The 19453-nt window shown below is 40.5% G+C and overlaps 1 protein-coding gene, 1 non-coding gene and 1 pseudogene across 4 annotated transcripts in view; 1 reads left to right on the forward strand and 2 right to left on the reverse strand.

The window, feature by feature from the left end:
* KIAA0319 (KIAA0319 ortholog) overlaps window positions 1-19453 on the reverse strand; it is a 78544-nt gene that overhangs the window by 41249 nt on the left and 17842 nt on the right. For 2 of the 3 annotated variants that reach the window (XM_045551893.1, XM_045551894.1), the window contains exons 2-3: window positions 5041-5200; window positions 679-1427 (exon numbers count right to left, since the gene is read on the reverse strand). In XM_045551893.1, coding sequence (XP_045407849.1) covers window positions 679-1427; window positions 5041-5095 — 804 coding nt within the window. In that variant the 5' untranslated portion in view covers window positions 5096-5200. The remainder of the gene's footprint in view (window positions 1-678; window positions 1428-5040; window positions 5201-19453) is intronic. The other variant, XM_045551895.1, reaches the window with a different exon arrangement.
* Window positions 4023-4160, reverse strand: LOC123639074. Its single transcript, XR_006735640.1, has one exon. It is a non-coding gene; the product is annotated as a small nucleolar RNA SNORA76 (small nucleolar RNA).
* On the forward strand, window positions 7395-9293 carry LOC123638337 (annotated as a pseudogene).

Genomic DNA, 19453 nt, shown 5'->3' on the forward strand with positions numbered 1-19453 from the left:
CTGCTTTTGGTATCTCTCTACTCTCCCAATGATTCCCATTCTTTTTTCACCTGAGTTTTTTGTAAAACTTATGTTCTCTCCTTAGTATATCTCTCCTCCTATCTAACTGATTCATCATGTCACAGTTGAGTTTCTAGCAACTTAAGTACCTGCTGGGCCTTGAAGAAACCTATTATGGTAAATTTTTTAAAGCCTCTGGGTATATGTGCTGGCTCCAGGGACTTCTATAAAATCTTCATTCACTTTAAATATTGGTAGAGGCATCTTTAGGAAAAAGTGCTAAATCATCATGAGTTGGCTGACTTGTAAAGGCAGAACTCTGTTCTTTCTTTTCTGGTTTTTGTGGTTTTTTTTGAGACAGAAGTCTCACTCTGTCACCCCGGGTAAAGTACAGTGGTGTGATCATAGGTCACTGCAACCTCAACCTCCTGGGCTTAAAGTCCTCAGCCACCCAGAGTGCTAGGATTACAGGCATGAGCTACTGCGCCCAGCCCTAGTTCTTTCTAACAGCCTGGTCATGAAGGCACAGCAGAGGAATAAGATGTTTTGCTCACTGGAAATCTCTGAGAGACAGTCATCTGTCAAGACAGGAACCTACTTATGCTCACACAGCCTGAGGGAGAGCTGGCTCTTGACACTCAGCCCCTCCCACCCCAAGCACATCCTGAAGACACCTACCTCTTTTCCAGAGCTGTTGCTGGATTGTTCCTGGGGCTGAAAAGCCTCTTCTTTCCCCAGTACCTCTCCTGAAGATGGAGTAGTCACCAAGGGAAGCAACAAGCTTCTCTCAGCAGAATGTTCTAGGGCAGGGCTCCAAGCCGACTCATTCAGTTTGTGGAGTTCCAGGTCCTGCTGCTGATCTGCTGGCACTGCAGGGCTGTCTCCAGTAGAGGAGTTGAGGCCTCCCTCACTGCCAGGCAGCAGGCCCCAGTCGGTGTACTCAGCACTCCCTCTGGGCTCCTGCTTGCTCCTGGAACGGAAGAGGTTCTGCTCCGGCTCCCTGTAGTCATCGGAGTACTCAGACATCTCCTCTAGGCCCCGGTCTTTGCCTAGAAAGGGCAAGTCCTTTCTGATAGCCTCGGGTGAGTCGCCCCAGGCCCCTGAGGGGGAACCCCTGTTCAGCATCATCTCCCCGTAGTCCAGCAGCTGTGCAGGCCTCTGGACCGGCCTGAGCACAAAAGTGAGATAAGACCTGATGGGGCCCATCTTCTTGGGCTCGCAGTTCTCTTTGTGTGGGCAGCTCACCAGGTAGCAGCGGCCCTCAAACCACCAGGCCAGGTCACAGCTGGACAGGTCACAGCAGGCGGTAGTGCAGTCCGCCATGGAGAAGGTGTGAGGCACCCGCATGATTCTGGTCATTTCCAAGTTAGGTAAAATGACTGCGTTGGAATACATCCTCCCCTCACTGCACTGCTTACAGGCACAACCTATAAACAAGGCAGTCTCTAATGAGGGACACAGGCATACCACAGGGAAGCAACTCTACCTTAAGAAACCAGAAAATGAGAGCCTTATCAATCTCTGGCCTGTCTGGCAAGCAAATAAACAATCAGCACTTCCTATAGAAAGATGACTGCATTATCTTATAGTCAATCCATCAAAACACCCATGCATACATTTATCCTTCTACCCTTCTACCCACTCATCCATATTCCACCCACCCACCCACTTACCCATCCATCCACCCACCCATCCATCGACCCACCCATCCACCCATCCATCCTTCTATCCTTCCTTCTTTCCACCGGTCCATCCATCCATCCTTTCACTTACCCACCTATCCATCCATCCACCCATCCATCTATCCCTCTGTCCTTCCATCCATTCATCCACCCACCATCTACCCATAGATTCTTCCACCTATCCATGTACCCTTCCATCCATCCATTCTCTCTCTTCATATAATTTCACTCCACTTAGTTAACAGAAAGAGTCTTCTCTATGTGTGTACTGTTTTTATATTATATTATTTATATACTTTACTCCTCACATAAAATTCCTTATACAGGTTTACTTTACAAAACAACATCATGCCTTTGTTTTACTGTTGTTGCTGTTAGCTGATTTTTTTAAAAAAAATTTCACAAGCTTTCCTGATAATAGATCCATTGACAGGGAAATATTAAAGGAGAGAAAAACTTGTCCTCAGTACGTATCTATAACCAAGTAGTTTTAATCAGTTTCTAAAGAATGAACTGTAAGTGTTTCCAATCAGTAACTATAGGAGGTGGTGGTGCTATGCAAAGTATGGTTAGCTGTAGTGCAGGTCCACAAACTCTGTTATCATCCATGACAAAATAACAGAAACAGGTGCTTTTAGAAACTTCTATAGCAATTTTTCATTACTTAAAATCCAAGTGCAAAATTACTTTTCTTGTATTCTTGGTTTTTTTTTTTTTTTTGGTATTTTACAAAAAAATCAGTCTGTGATGGAATGGACACACAAAAAAAGCTGGTCCTTCAACACATGTAGTTTGAGAAGCACTGTATTAAGTTCTGCTGCAGAACCCAGAACACAAAGAGATCTCTTTCCTAGTGAGAGCTCATTACTGATAATTTTTAAAATAATTGCTATTTTTTCATATAAGGGATTGTCAGAGATTTCTTTTAACTAGAAATAAATGAAAATGGCTATACGTGGTATAGGAATCATCTTTATGTTTACCTGTACACACTATCATTGCTATAGATCACTCAATGCCAGACAATACCTCTACAGGAAAAACTAGTTAGTCCAATTGAATAGGAATTAGATAAAATAGACACGCAGCTTTCGCAATGAATAAGCTAGCAACAAACTGCTTTAACTAAACTGAAATAGCATTTTCTCCAACGCACATCTATTTTTTAAAAAACCACCTGAATGGTTTTACCTTTTTGTCCTAGAGAAAAGCTTATCTTTTTTAGAGGAAAAGCTTATTCTTGGATACAGAGAAAATAATAATACACTCCAGCTGAACATAACAAAATAATATCTTTTATCATGATGAAGAATGCAGCATAGAGAGAAAGGTAATCTCCAACTCCTAACTACTCTGAAAAACACTGTGCTCATTTTTAGAGATACCACTACATCTCTGAATTACATTTACATGAGGACCTAAGCTAGATATTTCTTTCAAACCTAAATTCCAGGATATACTTTAGTTCCCTTGAGAAATAGTTGGCTCATCTCCTTTTGGACAATGTGATTCAGAGAAATATTGTATTTCATATCTGGCTTTGGTCACGAGAAAGTTCAAGAGCCAACTTTTAAAACTGTGTCATAGGAACCATTGTACAGGGAAAAGTCTGTGACCCTAGAGCAAGCAAATTGTTACGAGGAGGTAAGGAGACCCTTCTATGGCAGGAGGCTTCAACTCCAAGCTTAGCACAATTTTCAGTCTGGCTGGAGGTAGAGACCTTGGCACACCTCTGGGATGCATGGTCCCTTTGTTCTGCAGGAAAATCACCTGAATAGGGGCTGTTTAGATATACATACCTTAAGTAAAGATCATAATGCTGAATAAAGAAATGTGATAAGGTGGGGCTCCCAACAACTAAATCATTCTTCCTTTAGCCAGGTTGTCATAATTACTTCAGAATCTATTAGACACATTCTAGAAAGCTCTTGAGGAACTACCAAACTCCTGGAGACCAGGAAACCTGTCACCCATATTTGCATGTTTTATTAATACACATCTTAGCCCAGTCTGTGAACATAGTAGGCACTTGATCATTGTTGAACAATCAATAAAATCATTGGTTAACATTTAACAGAAGTAAAGAAGATAGAGAAGGAAGACAAGCAAACTGCAAATAACATTATTGGGACTCAATAACTCAGGACTTGATTTTTTTTTTTTTTTTTTTTTGCGACAGTGTCTCACTCTGTTGCCCAGGCTCAAGTACAGTGACACAATCATAGTTTACTGAAACCTAGAACTCCTGTGGCTCAAGTGATCCTGCTGCCTCAGCTACCCAAGTAGCTAGGACTACAGGCATGCACCACCACACCTGGTTAATTTTCTTGTTCTTTGCCACAGTGTTGCTGCCAGTTAAAAGGGCCACTGCGAGGGATGGGGTGGCCATAGTTATGCACAAGCTGTCCTCTGGCATATGGCCCTGTGGCCTGACCCCAGGCACCATGTGGAGATGAGACATGGGCTCAAAGGCAGTGCATTGGCCTGGTTAATTTTTAATCTTTTTTGGAGAGACAGGGTCCATACACAGCAAGAATTAATGAATTAATGGAGAACACCTCATAAGAAAAGGGAGAAAAGGGGGCTGGGTGCAGTGGCTCAGGCCTGTAAATCCCAACACTCTGGGAGGCTGAACCAGGAGGACCACTTGAGGCCAGGAGTTAGAGGCCAGGCTGGGCAACGCAGCGAGCGAGACCCCCTCTCTACAAAAAATAGAAAAATTAGCTGGGCATAGTGTAGGCACTTGTAGTCCCAGCTACTCAGAGGCTGAGGTGGGAGGATCACTTGAGCTTGGGAGTTTGAGGTTGCAGTAAGCTATAATTATGCCAATGCACTCCTGCCTGGGAGAAAAAGCAAGACTCTGCCTCTTAAAAAAAAAAAAAAAAAAGTTTCTCGAGTCATTTCTCTACCCTCAATCCCTGACCTGACATACTCACATGGGCCTGGCCAGCCCAGCCTTGTCATGGATCACCAATGATGTTCACCAATGATTTTACGCCATGGGTGTGTACACTATAAGCAAACTGAATATAATGAAAATAAAGATTTATGATAAAAGAGAGCCTGACCTTTCCAGAAAGATCTACTATGCAATTCCTTTAAATATAGAAATACAAATTTTTCTTAGTATATATGAAATGTCATTTCATTTTTCCACCAAATAGTCAGGATAATAAAAAATTTAAATTTAAATTCCTGTTTCCAGAAAACCACTCATGCTTGAGGTCTGCCTTTCTTGCCTTTTATATGTAATATAACTATTGAAAAGCAAAAACACAGCCCTTTCACCTCGGGTTGATCAGAGCTGTTTAAGACAATCAAGTCCGGCACTGGTATCTCCAGGGCAGTGGCTCCCTACCTGCAATGGCCACCAGCAGCAGCAGTGAGGCGAGCACACAGGCAGGGGGCGCCATTCTGAGGCACACAGTGGGTGATGGCAGGCTTCAGAGGCAGCCGGCAAGGGTGTTTGGTGCAAGCTTCCTGTGATGTTTTTTAGGAGCCAGATTTGGCCTCAAGAACTTCAAAGGAAAAACAGAAAAGAGACAGCAAGGAAGAAAAGAACAGGTAAATGTGGAAACTTTCAAAATTATTTCTATCATTCATTCATGTCAGTGGGAAGCCTGCCCTGTTCACATCACAGGGCCATATCCCAGGCAACCATCCACCCAGAGGAGTTTGCTCACATAGCAAGTACAGTTCCTAAGAAGAGGCAAAGACTTTCATTATGGCTTCTCTTACAAGCTGTGAAAATAAATGAAGACCAACCAGGTGAGAAAAGCAAAGGCTATTTATTCAGAGCGTGTCATAGCAGATAGTCACCATCACTTTGTGTTTTTGCAGAGATTCACAGGCAGACAGAGGAGTGGAAGAAAGCTTTATGGTGGGGAAAAGGGAAGGCTTCAAGTGTGCCTTGATTGGAGGCTATTGGTGTGGGGAAGCTGTAGGGGGCTAACTAGGAGTGGGGCATCCCATGTGACTGGTTAGAGAAGCATGCTTGGCTTTCTCTGGTTGGTCCTCAGTTGGAAAAGGGGACAAAAATTAGGGAAGCTATCAGCTAGTAATCAAGTCCTGGTCATTTGCAGCCAATTGTTACTAGAGAATGCAACCTGGCTTCCTCCAAGTCTAACTTATAGAAGGCTGCCTTCCTGGGCTGTTTATTGTTGATAAGGGGCTGGTTTCCTGGGCAGATTGTTGCAGGTTGTGGTCAGTCAAAATTCTGTTTTTATATATTAATAGGATCTGGCCATCGTCTGTTTTTATATTCAGTCTCTCAAAGTTCAAATCTATGAAATATGATGGAATAAATCATACTACTATATTTCATCAGTTCAAACACATAAATATTTTCGCATTTTGCCATCTCTGATATCAAGATGTCTTACAATTGCAGCTGGCCAAGTGCCAGGCAGGAGATAGATGTCATTGCTTGTTCACACACATCAGCCACGCAGAACTGGTGTTAGAGGATTGGAAGAACATCCCAAAGACAAGATGAACAACTCTTTTAAGAAATGCTGAATCCTCCATGACACATAAGTAACATAGTGTGGAAAAACCACAGATAACAATACATGCATTGACAAGTTATTTAGCAGTAAGGAAATTCAGAATACCTTAATTTCTGTATCTTCCTTTTTATGTATGCACAAGAATGATTTATGATAAAAATCATCAACATCTAAACAAGCCACCCAAAAATCTCTTTCAATCTGTATAAATATTCTAAGTGATAATAAAGCAATGTGTCTTGGTTTAATTGACAGCATTTTTTCTTCCTTAATGGTATTTAAAATAATGGTGCATCTTACAATCATTAGCATCTTAGAGTCAATGAAATATAGTAATATCAGCACTTCATTTTTGCCTAGCACTTCCTCAGTGTGATCTTCACAACAACCCAGACAATATTATCTCTGTCTTAAAGATGATAAAATTGAGACTCAAAAAAGTTAGCTGATTTGCCCAAGGCTGAAGAACCAGAGCTAGGAGGTCTGGACTTGGAGACTAGACTAATGAGTTTCCTAATGAGTGTGTCAGAATCCTGTGGTGAGTTGCAAGTTGGTATGTTGTGATAAACTAGATTTTAGTTCCAGTTCATACCAGTCTTTCCCCACACACCCCTTCATGCCTTCTCCATCCATGCATGCACACGACCTTTTATGAGAGAATAAGACTCTTCTTCATCCCTGTCCAAAAGCACTGCAGTACATTTAGAAATTTATAACATACTAGGGATGGAAAAGAATGAGAAACACCCCGACAGAGGTCTCCCAGTTAGCCATTCAAGAATTACGTGGTAACTAGGGAAGGTGGGAGGAAACTGCAAAGGCCAAGAGACCTGCAAACAAAATCAAACCCACAGCATTCTCTGGAAACAGAGCAGAACTTCTAGCCTTGCTTTTGAGTTGTCATCAAGAAACAATTGAAATCATGAGAGTGCCTTCTGTTGAACCACACTGAGGGTTCTGTCCTGCACATGGAGCAAGGCTGCTGCCCAACCTACAACCAGCCCAGGCCAATCCTCTGGGGGAGGTGAAAGGGAGCTCCACGGGTCCAGAGTTGTTGATCTGAGTTAGACCAAAGGACCAGGAAGGAACCAGAGTAAAAAAGAGCTAAGGTAACATCAGGAGGTGTCAGGATGACTGACACAGAGACCATCAAAACACCGGCTTTGGGGGTTCTGCATGCAGATCCCCATGAGGTGAAAGGGAAATGGAAGACTCAGCCTCTACTCCGCAGCCAAGTCAAAGGCGACTGAAGCTTCCATCTCGATTCCAGAAGCCCCAATCGCAGAAGAGCAGCTAGACAAAGGGCAGGATCAGAATAGGTAATGCATGTAAAGCACTTTGACCAGGAGCCTGGTACATAATTAGAAAGGCAGTGGATGCTCTCTTGGTATATTTCAAATCCAGGAAAAACAATAATGGATTTCTTCTGAATGAGAATGAAAATTTATTTTTAATGGTGGTATTATGGAAAATTCCAAGTAAAGAACTGAGGGTCAAGGCCGGGCCAAGTAAAGAACTGAGGGTCAAGGCCTGGCGTGGTGGCTCATGCCTGTAATCCTAGCACTCTGGGAGGCTGAGGCGGGTGGATCGCTACAGGTCAGGAGTTCGAGACCAGCCTGACCAAGAGCGAGACCCTGTCTCTACTAAAATAGAAAGAAGTTATCTGGCCAACTAAAAATATATATAGAAAAAATTAGCCGGGCATGATGGCACATGCCTGTAGTCCCAGCTACTCGGGAGGCTGAGGCAGGAGGATCGCTTAAGCCCAGGAGTTTGAGGTTGCTGTGAGCTAGGCTGATGCCACGGCACTCACTGTAGCCCGGGCAACAGAGTGAGACTCTGTCTCAAAAAAAAAAAAAAAAAAAAGAACTGAGGGTCAGATGGCCCTTCCCTCATGATATTCGATCAGATTTAGAAGAAATCTGTTTACTTACCAAGGATGAACCCAATAAAACTCCTAAATAGACAGACTGTTTCTAAAGAAAGCTTTTGAACAAGCATGGCATTAAAACCATATCTCAGATTATCCCCCTTCAAACTTTAAAAAAGGAATATAAGGCCTATGAAGTGAAGCTATACCTTGTGGGTAGTTTTGACTTCTTCCTTACTGATGCCAGAAATAGGTGGCTTTTACCCTGACACACTGGGAGACATTTTAATCAAAAAAAGAAAGTTCCAGTATCTGTAAACCTTCCGACCAAGAATTTATCAACAGACATCAGTGAATTTTATAGATGGAACGGCCTTAAACATCTCTGAAAGTGGTTCTCGCAGCACTGTACGCATCAGTCACACTGCAATGCAGATCAAGCAGATCACTGAAAACATTGTTGCTGTCACAAAAGGGCTTTCAGCAAAATTGCCAGAGAAGCGAGGAGTGTGAAACTCATGTTTGTGAAAACAGAGATCGGTTGCCCTCCCCCTCATTTGTCACCAGTTGGGATGAAACCGCCAAACAGTATGTTCTTAGTAAGAAGAAAAAAGCGACAAAGAAAAAACCGAAGAGAAAGACTTCCTGAAAACCAAAAGTGGAAGAAGAGAAACAGAAAGGTAAGGCAACAGGCTGCATCAGTCCTAACAAAAGATGATGTGGCACCTAAAATTAGCAGTGTGCCAAACCTGGATGATCCCAGAAGGAAAAGACCCCAGAGCATGGGAAGAAAAAACGTGCAAGAGTAAAACCCCAATTAAGTAAAGTGACAAACAAATCCAAAGATGAAATTCCACAGCTGGTACCAATGGGAACAGCTCCAGCTAAAGCAAACGTAGAGACTCAAAAATATGCCACAGGAAAGAAGTCTCCAAAAAAGAGTCTTGGTCCCAACACACCTCGTGGGAAGAAGAGAAAGGCCTTGCCAGCTTCAGAAACCCCAAAAGCTGCAGAGCCTGAGACTCCAGGTAAAGGGCTGGGAAAGAAGCCAAAAATCAGAGAAGAGGCGGAGAAAGAAAGAAACCCTTTCCTGGCAAAAAAAAAAAAGACCTGAGACAGACCCCAAAAAAGCCAGAGGCCAAGGTCTTTACTACTTCTACTAAATCTACAAGAAAGGCTCCCCACACCCCCAAACGATTGCCCAAAAAACCCAAAGTCCCTCAGTCGACCTAAAAGCAATGATTCAACCAGAAGGTAACATCAAAGGTACCTGAGAGCTTTTTAGAAATACTCAGGTCCTGACCCCCACGGCAGAACTTTTCGAAGAGTGAGGCCTAGACTTTTTAGTCTCACTCTGTTGCCCAGGCTATAGTGCCGTGGTGTCAGCCTAGTTCACAACAACCTCAAGCAATCCTCCTGCCTCAGCCTCCCAAGTATCTGGGACTATAGGCATGTGCCACCACATAATTTTTTCTATTTTTAGTAGAGATGGGGCCTCACTCTTGCTCAGGCTGTTCTTGAACTCCTGACCTCAAGCGATCCTCCTGCCTCAGCCTCCCAGAGTGCTAGGATTACAGGCATAAGCCATCACACCCAGCCAGGACTTAAATATTTTTCAAAAACCTCCATAGGTAATTCTGATGTATGTTCCTGGGTGTAAGAACCAGTGGTTTGAAGTAAAATCTATTTTTTAATTGTTAAAAAAAAAAAGAACACCAGCTTCAATAAGGTAAAACGGAAAATGAAAACAGTAAGAGTTCTACAAGATTCATGCCTAAAACCCTAGGGAAAGAACTGGTGGTGTAAATAGTTTACCACCAATAACTTCATTTCTTTCCAGTGAGAAAAGTGCAGTTTGAGATGGAAAGTGGACAGACGGGAAGGCTGGACATCTGCCATCGGGAGCCATTGACCACTCATCATGCCCTAACCAAAAGGCGAGAGAAGAGCAACTGGGTGCCCAGAAATGGCATTCATTCAGCTGCCCAAGCTGCTGGGGCCCAGAATAGCAACACTGTTATCGGCCAGGGAAAGCTGTCCAGAATCCCATGATAAAAACCGGGCCTCAACCGTACCATATGGCCCCTTCTGGCAAATTAAGAAAAGGCACTTCTCATTGCAGACACAGCTCTGAAGGCACGCAGCTTGGCAAATGGACTGTAGGCCAAATTCCCAATCCCACACCCCTTTGAGGACTGCCTTTGTACAACGTACAACCTTCACAACCATACTGTACCTGGAAAGCCATTCATTGTGACCATCTTTGTGCAAACTTACCATGTCCAGCTGCAAAAGCATTTCCTATTCTTACTACTATACTTAAGGGTTTTTTTTTCAGTACATTAATGTAAACAAACAATGTGTTTCCATTTCCTGTACATTAAAAGGTATATGGCCTGGATGTTATCAAAAGTCTCTTCAGCTCTAATAGTTTATAGGTGTTGCTTTTTAAATACATATTGTCGATTAAATAATGCTTCGACATATGTTATCTTATTTGGTCTACTTATAACAACTGTCTCTGAGATAAATGTGCTTATTATTCTCTTTTTACAGGAAAGGATACTGAGTTTCAGAGACAGTGTTTAGACTGTAGATCTCAAGCTTTCCCTGTAGGGCCCCCAACTCCCTCGATGGTTCTGCAAAGTAAGTACCTTCCACTCTGGGTCACTTCAGACCTTCCTTCCCTATCATGCAGTTCTGAATGGCCCAGTTCTCTTGACAGGCTCACACCCTCTCCTGCTGTTTGCCTTCTGCCCACACCCCTGTTGTTTTCTGCCTTCACTAAAGAGGAAGGCAAGTTTTAAAGAATTCACATAGAAAGTTTTTCCAGTTTCTTATCAAAACCAAAGTTAAATCTGAGGGGTAAAATAGGACTTTTAAAATAAGGCTTAACAAGTTCAAAATGTTATAAATAGTACAAATCTATATACCTTTACATAAACTCTCATAGATCAACTTTGTACCTGTAAAGATCTGAAAGGAAATGCCCCCCAAGATGAAAGCTGGTGAGAATAACAAATGCTTTTTTTCTTGTTTTTTTCTTCCTTTCTTATCTGTAGTTTCCATTTTTTCCCCCTAAGCTGAACACATTTTTCCCTAGTATTAACAAAATACAATTATAATTTTCATTTTTAAAGAAGGCTTAGATATTCTGACACGGTCATTCTGGCATAGGTTTTTAAAGCAAATTACTAAGAGCTGTAGAGAATGTGTATTTCTGACTCCTGACATTCCTGGCCCGACCTGTCCCTAATCCTCACTCCTCTGAGATTCCTGTCATGCATGATCCCCTGACCAGACCATCCGAGAAGTCTCACCCCACCTGAATTCTTTCCCTTTCTTTGGGTGATGGTGATGACATCCCTGATTCAGAGATGGGGTAAGGCTTGGAGATGGAATCAGAAAATGAATGAGATGTGGGAATGGGGTGAGCCCAGAGCCCAAAGAAAAGGGCAAAGCACAAAAATGTATTCAAGTACTGGTGGAGCACTTCCTGGGCCAGGACATGGACAAGGGAGGCATGAGGCTCCAGAAGAAGGTTGAGGATGACTATGGCCAGGACTGCTGGTTGAGAGAACATTCCCCCTTTATTCCTCGGCAATTAAACTCAAGCAATTATTTGAGGCACCAGCACATCCAGCTAAAAGACTACATTCCCCAACCTCCCCACATGCCTTGTAGCTTAGTGTGGTCATGTGATTAAGCTCTAGTCAATGAAATATAAAAAGAACTACTGGATAAAACTTCTGAGGAAAGTTCTTTTTGCTCTCCTCCTCTTTTCTTCTTCCTGTTGCCTAAAACAGGTGAGAACTAAAAATAAAACCCTAAGTCCTCCAAGTGACCTCCCTTCTTGGCCAAGAGCCCTCCTCCCCCAGCAAAAAAAACCTTAAAGTTGAGTTGCTGATCATGAGGAGAAGGGAGCTCAGATATGCCTAGTTATGCCCTGTCCCTTTTGGAGTTATTCTTTGTAACAACAAGATACAAAATCATTAACAGGCCCAAGGCCATGTAAAGTGAAGGTTAAACCACACCTGCAGGTCAACAATTTATTAACAGATTACTTGAGTCTTGATATATGTCCAGTATGTCCCATGGCTTATCTCTGATTAACAGACTTCCTTAACCTAAAAGATTCCAAGCCTTTAGACAAAACTTCATTTTTTTTTTTTTTTGAGACAGAGTCTCACTCTGTTGCCCAGGCTAGAGTGCCATGGCGTCAGCCTAGCTCACAGCAACCTCAAACTCTTGGGCTCAAGCAATCCTACTGCCTCAGCCTCCCGAGTAGCTGGGACTACAGGCATGTGCCACCATGGCCGGCTAATTTTTTCTATATATTTTTAGTTGTCCAGATAATTTCTTTCTATTTTTTTTAGTAGAGACAGGGTCTCGCTTGTGCTCAGGCTGGTCTCGAACTCCTGAGCTCAAACGATCCGCCCACCTCGGCCTCCCAGAGTGTTAGGATTACAGGCGTGAGCCACCGCGCCCGGCCTCTAAAGGGATTTTTGTAACAGAAAAGAAGAGAGAGAGAAAAAAGAAAAAAGAAAGACTTAAATGTCTATTTTTAAACCTCAAGGAAAAAATAACTTAAAAATAAATAGAAGATTAAATTGTATTGTATCCAGTTTCTCTTAAAACCATCAAAAACAGTTGGAAGATATAATAGAAGAATATAGCAATAAAAAAGAATATAGATGACATAATAGAAGACTATAACAACAGCAAGAGGCAAAAAATAAAAGACCTAAGAGTGAATTTAACAAGATATATACATATCTATTTTAAGGCAACTTTAAAATGCAGTAGCATTTCAGTAGATGGACACAAAGAAACTTCAATAAATGAAGAAAAACATGAATAAATGTTCTTGAACATAGGTTCAATATCATAAATGTATCAGTTTTTCCTAAATTAACATATAAATTCCTACATTTCCAATAAAAATGAGGCTGGCCAAATTTATATTTGGAGGAATGGGAAACTAGACAAAAATTATTTTAAAATTCACATGGGAAAATAAAAAAGAAAAAAAAGGCCAAAATTTTTTTAAAAAGAAGAGAATTAGAGGGAAAACTGGTCCTACCATACAGTGAAACATATTATAATACAATAATTATTAAAACAGGATGGTACAGATGTAAAAATAGATAACTGAATGATACAGATATTCAAGAAATGAATCCAAATACTTACAAGACTATGGTACATGATTAAAAATGGCATCTCAAATCATGGAGGAAAGATAGATTATTAAATAAATGGTATTGGAAAAATGAGTAGCCATTTGAAAAAATGCTAAGTTGCATCCTGCCTCATAACTTACACCAAGAAAATTCCTAATGTAAAAAATAAGACCATAAAATATGCACTATAAGAAATTATGGAATTGATTTTTTTTTTTTTTTTTTTTTTTGAGACAGAGTCTCGCTTTGTTGCCCGGGCTAGAGTGAGTGCCGTGGCGTCAGCCTAGCTCACAGCAACCTCAAACTCCCAGGCTTAAGTGATCCTCCTGCCTCAGCCTCCCGAGTAGCTGGGACTACAGGCATGCACCACCATGCCCGGCTAACTTTTTTTTTTATATATATATTTTAGTTGGCCAGATAATCTCTTTCTATTTTTAGTAGAGACGGGGTCTCGCTCTTGCTGGTCTCGAACTCCTGACCTCGAGCAATCCATCCGCCTCGGCCTCCCAGAGTGCTAGGATTACACGCCCGGCCTGGAATTGATTTTTGACAAGAGCTCCAGGACAATTCAATGGGGAAAAATAGTCTTTTCAACAAATGATGGTGCAACAAACAGTTATCAAATGCAAATAAAATGAAATTTGACCCCTACCACACACCTTTAACTTCTGCATACAAAAATTAAAATAGATCAAAGACCCAAATGTAAGAGCTAAAACCATAAAACTATTAGGAATAAAACAGGTGTAGATCTTCTTAACCTTGGATTAAGCAATGATTTCTTAGATATGACACCAAAAGATCAAACAACAAAAGAAAAAATAAAATAGACATCATCAAAATGAAAAAGTTCTGTGCTTCTAAGGACACCATCAAGGACAATCCATAGAATGGGATAAAATTTTTGCAAATCATATATCTAATAATGGAATTCTATCTAGAACATACAAATAAATATTACAACTCAATCATAAAAAGATAAATAACTTTAAATATGAACAAAGAAGATACACAAATGGCTAATAAGTACATGAAAATATGTTCAATATCATTTGCTATCAGGGAAATGCAAATCAAAAAGACAATGAAATACCACTTCACACCCACTAGCATGGCTATGATCAAAAAGACAAATAATAAAAAACGTTGTCAAGGGTGTGGAGAAATTAGAATCCTCCTACACTGCTGGTGGGAATGTACATGGTTCACCCACTTTAGAAAACAATTTGGCAGTTCTTCAAATGGTTAAACATAGAGCTAACTATATAACCCAGCAATTCTACACTTATTTAAATACCCAAGAGAAATGACAACACATGTCCACAAAAAAAAAAATGTGTATATGAATGTTCAGAGCAGCATTACTCATTATAGCCAAAAAGCAAAAACAACACAAATGTTCATCCACTGAAAAATGGATAAACATAATGTGGTATAGCCATAAAAGAGTATTATTAGGTAATAAAAAGAAATAAAGTACTGATATATGCTACAACATGCATGAATCTTGAAAACATTATATTGTTTAAAAAAAAAGAAAAGAAAAACATTATTCTAAGTGAAAGAAGCCAGTTAGAAAGAACCACATACTGTATGATTCCATTTATATGAAGTATGCAGAATAGACAAACCCAGATAGACAAAAAGTAGATTAGTGATTGCCTGGAGTTGGGAGATTGAAATAAAATGAGGAGTAAATTCTACGATGTACAGAGTTTCTTTTTGAAGTAATGAAAAAAATTCTAAAATAGATGGTGGTAATGGTTACACAACTTTGTGAATATACTAACTATTGAATTGTACAATTTAAATGGATGAACTGCATGATACGTGAATTATATCTCAATAAAGCTACTAAAGGAAGAAAGAAAGAAAGAAAGGAAGAAAGGAAGGAAGGAAGGAAGGAAGGAAGGAAGGAAGGAAGGAAGGAAGGAAGGAAGGAAGGAAGAAGAAGAAGAAGAAGAAGAAGAAGAAGAAGAAGAAGAAGAAGAAGAAGAAGAAGAAGAAGAAGAAGAAGAAGAAGAAGAAGAAGAAGAAGGGAAGGAAGGAAGGAAGGAAGGAAGGAAGGAAGGAAGGAAGGAAGGAAGGAAGGAAGGAAGGAAGGAAGGAAGGAAGGAAGGAAGGAAGGAAGGAAGAAAGAAAGAAGAAGAAGAAGAAGAAGGGAGGGAAGGAAGGAAGGAAGGAAGGAAGGAAGGAAGGGAGGGAGGGAGGGAGGGAGGGAGGGAGGAAGGAAGGAAGGAAGGAAGGAAGGAAAGAGGGGCCGAGTATGGTGGCTCACACTTGTAATCCCAGCATTTTGGGAGGTCGAGGAAAGAGGATCGCTTGAGGCCAGGAGCTTAAGGCCAGCCTGGACAACATAGCAAGACTCTGTCTCCACAAAAAAATAAGAAAAATTAGTCCAGCGTGGTGGTGCGTACCTGTAGTCCCAGATACTCAGGAAGCTGAGGCAGGAGGATTGCTTGAGCCCAGGAGTTTAAGGTTGCAGTGAGCTATGATTGTCGTCCCACTGTACTCCAGCCTGGCCAACAGAGCAAGACCCTGTCTCTAAAAAAAAAAAAAAAAAAAAAAAAAAAAAAAAAAAAACAAAGAAAGAAAAGAAAGAAAGAAAAGAGGAGGTTACCCAGGGAAGGCCTGGGTATGGTAGGAACTCAGAAATCATATTAGAAAAATATAAATAAATTGAATCCATTAATAAAGTATATGGAAAAATAAAAAATCTTTATGAAACCATCACCATAAGCTAAGTCAAAATATCAACAACAAACCAGGAAAATATTTGCAACTCGCATCACAGACAAAGAATAATTTTCCTAACACATAAAAGGTCCCTCAAATCAATAACAATCCAATAGAAATAGTCCATCAACAGACAGGACATAGAAAAGAAAATAGGCAAGAAAAAGGGCATCTTAAATGTATCAAAAGATGCTCAAACTTACTCATAAAAAGAGAAACGCAAATTAAAATGATAAGATATCATTCTCACCTAAGAGATTGTCACATATGAAAAAAGTCTCATACTCCCCTGCTTTGGTGAGAATTAAGGTAGACAGGCATTCTCAGCCCTTACTGGTGGGAGTGTAAATAGGTATAATCTGTGTGGAGGGCAATGTGACACTACACAAAAACCCAGCAATTCCACTTCTAGGAATTTAGTCTCCAGATACACTTAAACATTTATGAAATCTTGTGCACACTAAGTTATTCCCAGAGCAATATTGGTATTACCAAACTAAACAACCAAACGTTCATCGGCAGGGGACTGGTTAAATAAATTATAGTCTGCTCACATAATGAAATACCCTGCATTTGTGAAGAAGAAAGGAATATCTTCATGTGCTTATATATACCAAGACCCTTTGTTAAGTGAAGAAAGCAAAGTGCAGAATACTGTATATAGTACTAATCACTTGTGGGAAAGGGGATGAAGTAGGAAAAAATATAAATATGAATTTGCTTGAAAATGCATCAAATTATCTCTGGAAGAATATACAAGAAACTGTTAACATTTGTGCTGACTAGGGGAGAAGGCTCAGAGAAAGACTTTTTTAAAAAACAAATAGCCTTTTGTACTTAGTGAATTATATGAATGTCTTTAATCATTTAAAAACAAATAAATTTAATATTCTTGCCTTTACTTTTGGTTCCTGGAGGCTTAGATCTACTCATCATTAAGAACCTCCAGTGAATAACACCAGAGAGCCCCAAGAAGGGGAAAGGGGTACATGTAGGAAGGGAATCTCTCTGCACATAACGGAGGGGCATGGAGTATGAGTAGGGTGACCAGATTTAGCAAATGAAAATACAGTACAGGATTCTCAGTTAAATATGAATTTCAGACAAATAACAATTTTTTTTATTTAGGAATATTTGGGCCATTCTTATACTGTTTTGTCTGGCAACCCTAGCTGTGACAAAATGCCCCTGTGCCCTGGGCAGCTCATTTAGAACCACAGCTTGTGTATGTCTCTGCTCAGAAGAAAGTCTACACATACAACACTGTCAAGAGAAAGAGCTGACATTTATACTTCACTCATGGAAGTAATAGTTCAACCCAGATTTTAGTCAATATCCCGAGTCCCCACAGATTTATAAAATCATTTAATGTGAATAACTGGCTAACAAGAGAAAGAACACAAGGAGGTACCATTATTTGAGTGAAAGAAAGGACCAAAGTGAGGGAAAGACCTAGAAAACAAGCCATCAAACAAAAGGAATGTATTTGTATTTTAATTTTCAATTTTTTGAATTCAGTAACCTTTATTTCAAAGAGATGGAATTACCACGCTGCTCTGAAACAAATTATTTTTCAAAGCCAGCTAACAGCTTTCATCTCAGCTGGGGCTGAGTGTATGAAGAAAAAAAATCCTGTATGTGACAGCCAGGATCCAACATAGCCAGAATCTGATATTTACTTCTTAACTGCCTTGTTTTTTGGTAAGGTTTGCCCAGAACTATCCTGTGGAGAACAGGAGGATATGTATTACTCATAGATTTCTCTTTCCATTTCACTGCAGTTGAGTTCACTTTTGGTATTAGAAAAAGTCACACTGTGGCTGTGACCAATAAATGCAAATCAATTAAGTAAGAATGACCCCAAGATGCCCCATGGCAGGTCTCCTAGGACTATGATAGATTGTGTGCATGTTGTACATATTGATTCAAATGATGGAAGGAGCCAGCATTAGCCAGTCCTGACATATGGCTAGGACAGATGCCTCAGGAGAGGAGGTAAATGCTTCAAACCATCTCTCCAAGCCCTTCTCTTCCCAATCTTCTTTTATCACCCCCCAATTTCCCAGTGCTCTCTCCTGTATCCTACAAATATTTAGCTCAAAAGCCAATTTTTTTTTTTTTTTTGAGACAGAGTCTCACTTTGTTGCCCGGGCTAGAGTGAGTGCCGTGGCATCAGCCTAGCTCACAGCAACCTCAGACTCCTGGGCTCAGGCAATCCTCCTGCCTCAGCCTCCCAAGTAGCTGGGACTACAGGCATGCTCCACCATGCCCGGCTAATTTTTCTATATATATTTTTTAGCTGTCCGTATAATTTCTTTCTATGTTTAGTAGAGATGGGGTCTCGTTCTTGCTCAGGCTGGTCTCGAACTCCTGAGCTCAAACGATCCGCCCACCTTGGCCTCCCAGAGTGCTAGGATTACAGGCGTGAGCCACCGCGCCCAGCCTCAAAAGCCAATTCTTTCACAAAGCCTTCCTCAACTTCCCAAACCTAGCTTCCAAGATGAAGTCAGTGCTCCCTCCTTTGGATATGCCCCAAAGCTAGATTATGACAAGTATAAGTCTGTACTCAAATTATAATGAACACTTGTAAAAGCTATCACTTATTTCATAACGTCCCTGGCACTTTACATGCATTAGTTTTAATCCTCTGGGGGAGAAAAACAATTATATATTATTATCCCCATTTTATAGGTGATGAAACTGAGGCTCAAAAAGGCTAAAGTGTCCAAGAATTGGGCCTAATCCGGGTATGGCTGACACCAGAAAATATGTTCTTTCCACTATGTTGTGCTGCCTTATGTGTATGTGTCTCTTTCCATTAAAAAAAAAAAGTTAAGTGGGTTTTCTTCAAATTTACAAAAGCAATAAATGTTTATTATACAAAATCGAAGCAATTAGGTGTAGCAGAGTGAATGACATTGTTTTACCACCCAGCCCCTCCCTGTCATTCTTACTCTCTGCCAAGTGATCTCACAATGTCATCATCACTCAGCATGTCAAAGCCTGGTTCTCCTGCATCACATCATAAGCCACACGGCAGGGGCTTTGTCTGGTTGCAACTATACCCCCAGGAACTATAAGAGGGGTTGGTACACAGTAAGAACTCAAATTTATTGGGCAAATGTATAAATGAATAAATGAATGATAAATCTTCCCCTAAATAATTAAAAGTGAACTGTCATATATAATATTTAGAGTTAAATACTTTGATTTTTTTTATCTTTTTTTGCTATTGGGATGAAATGAATTTATATTTTGAATTTTTTAACAATTAGTTTAACATTATACATCCTTTTTACTTTTTTATTTATTTTTATTTGCATATATATGAAATGACAGATGTAGACTGTGGCATTATAAATAATAACAAAAGATTGTAAACAACCCAAATGTCAATTGACAGGAGACTGGTTTCACAAATTGTGACATAGCCAGGTAATGGAATGCTATGCAGCTGTATTCACACACTGGTAT

The sequence above is a fragment of the Lemur catta genome, chromosome 5 (genome assembly GCF_020740605.2).
Source record: "Lemur catta isolate mLemCat1 chromosome 5, mLemCat1.pri, whole genome shotgun sequence".
In the NCBI taxonomy this organism is placed as follows: domain Eukaryota; kingdom Metazoa; phylum Chordata; class Mammalia; order Primates; family Lemuridae; genus Lemur; species Lemur catta.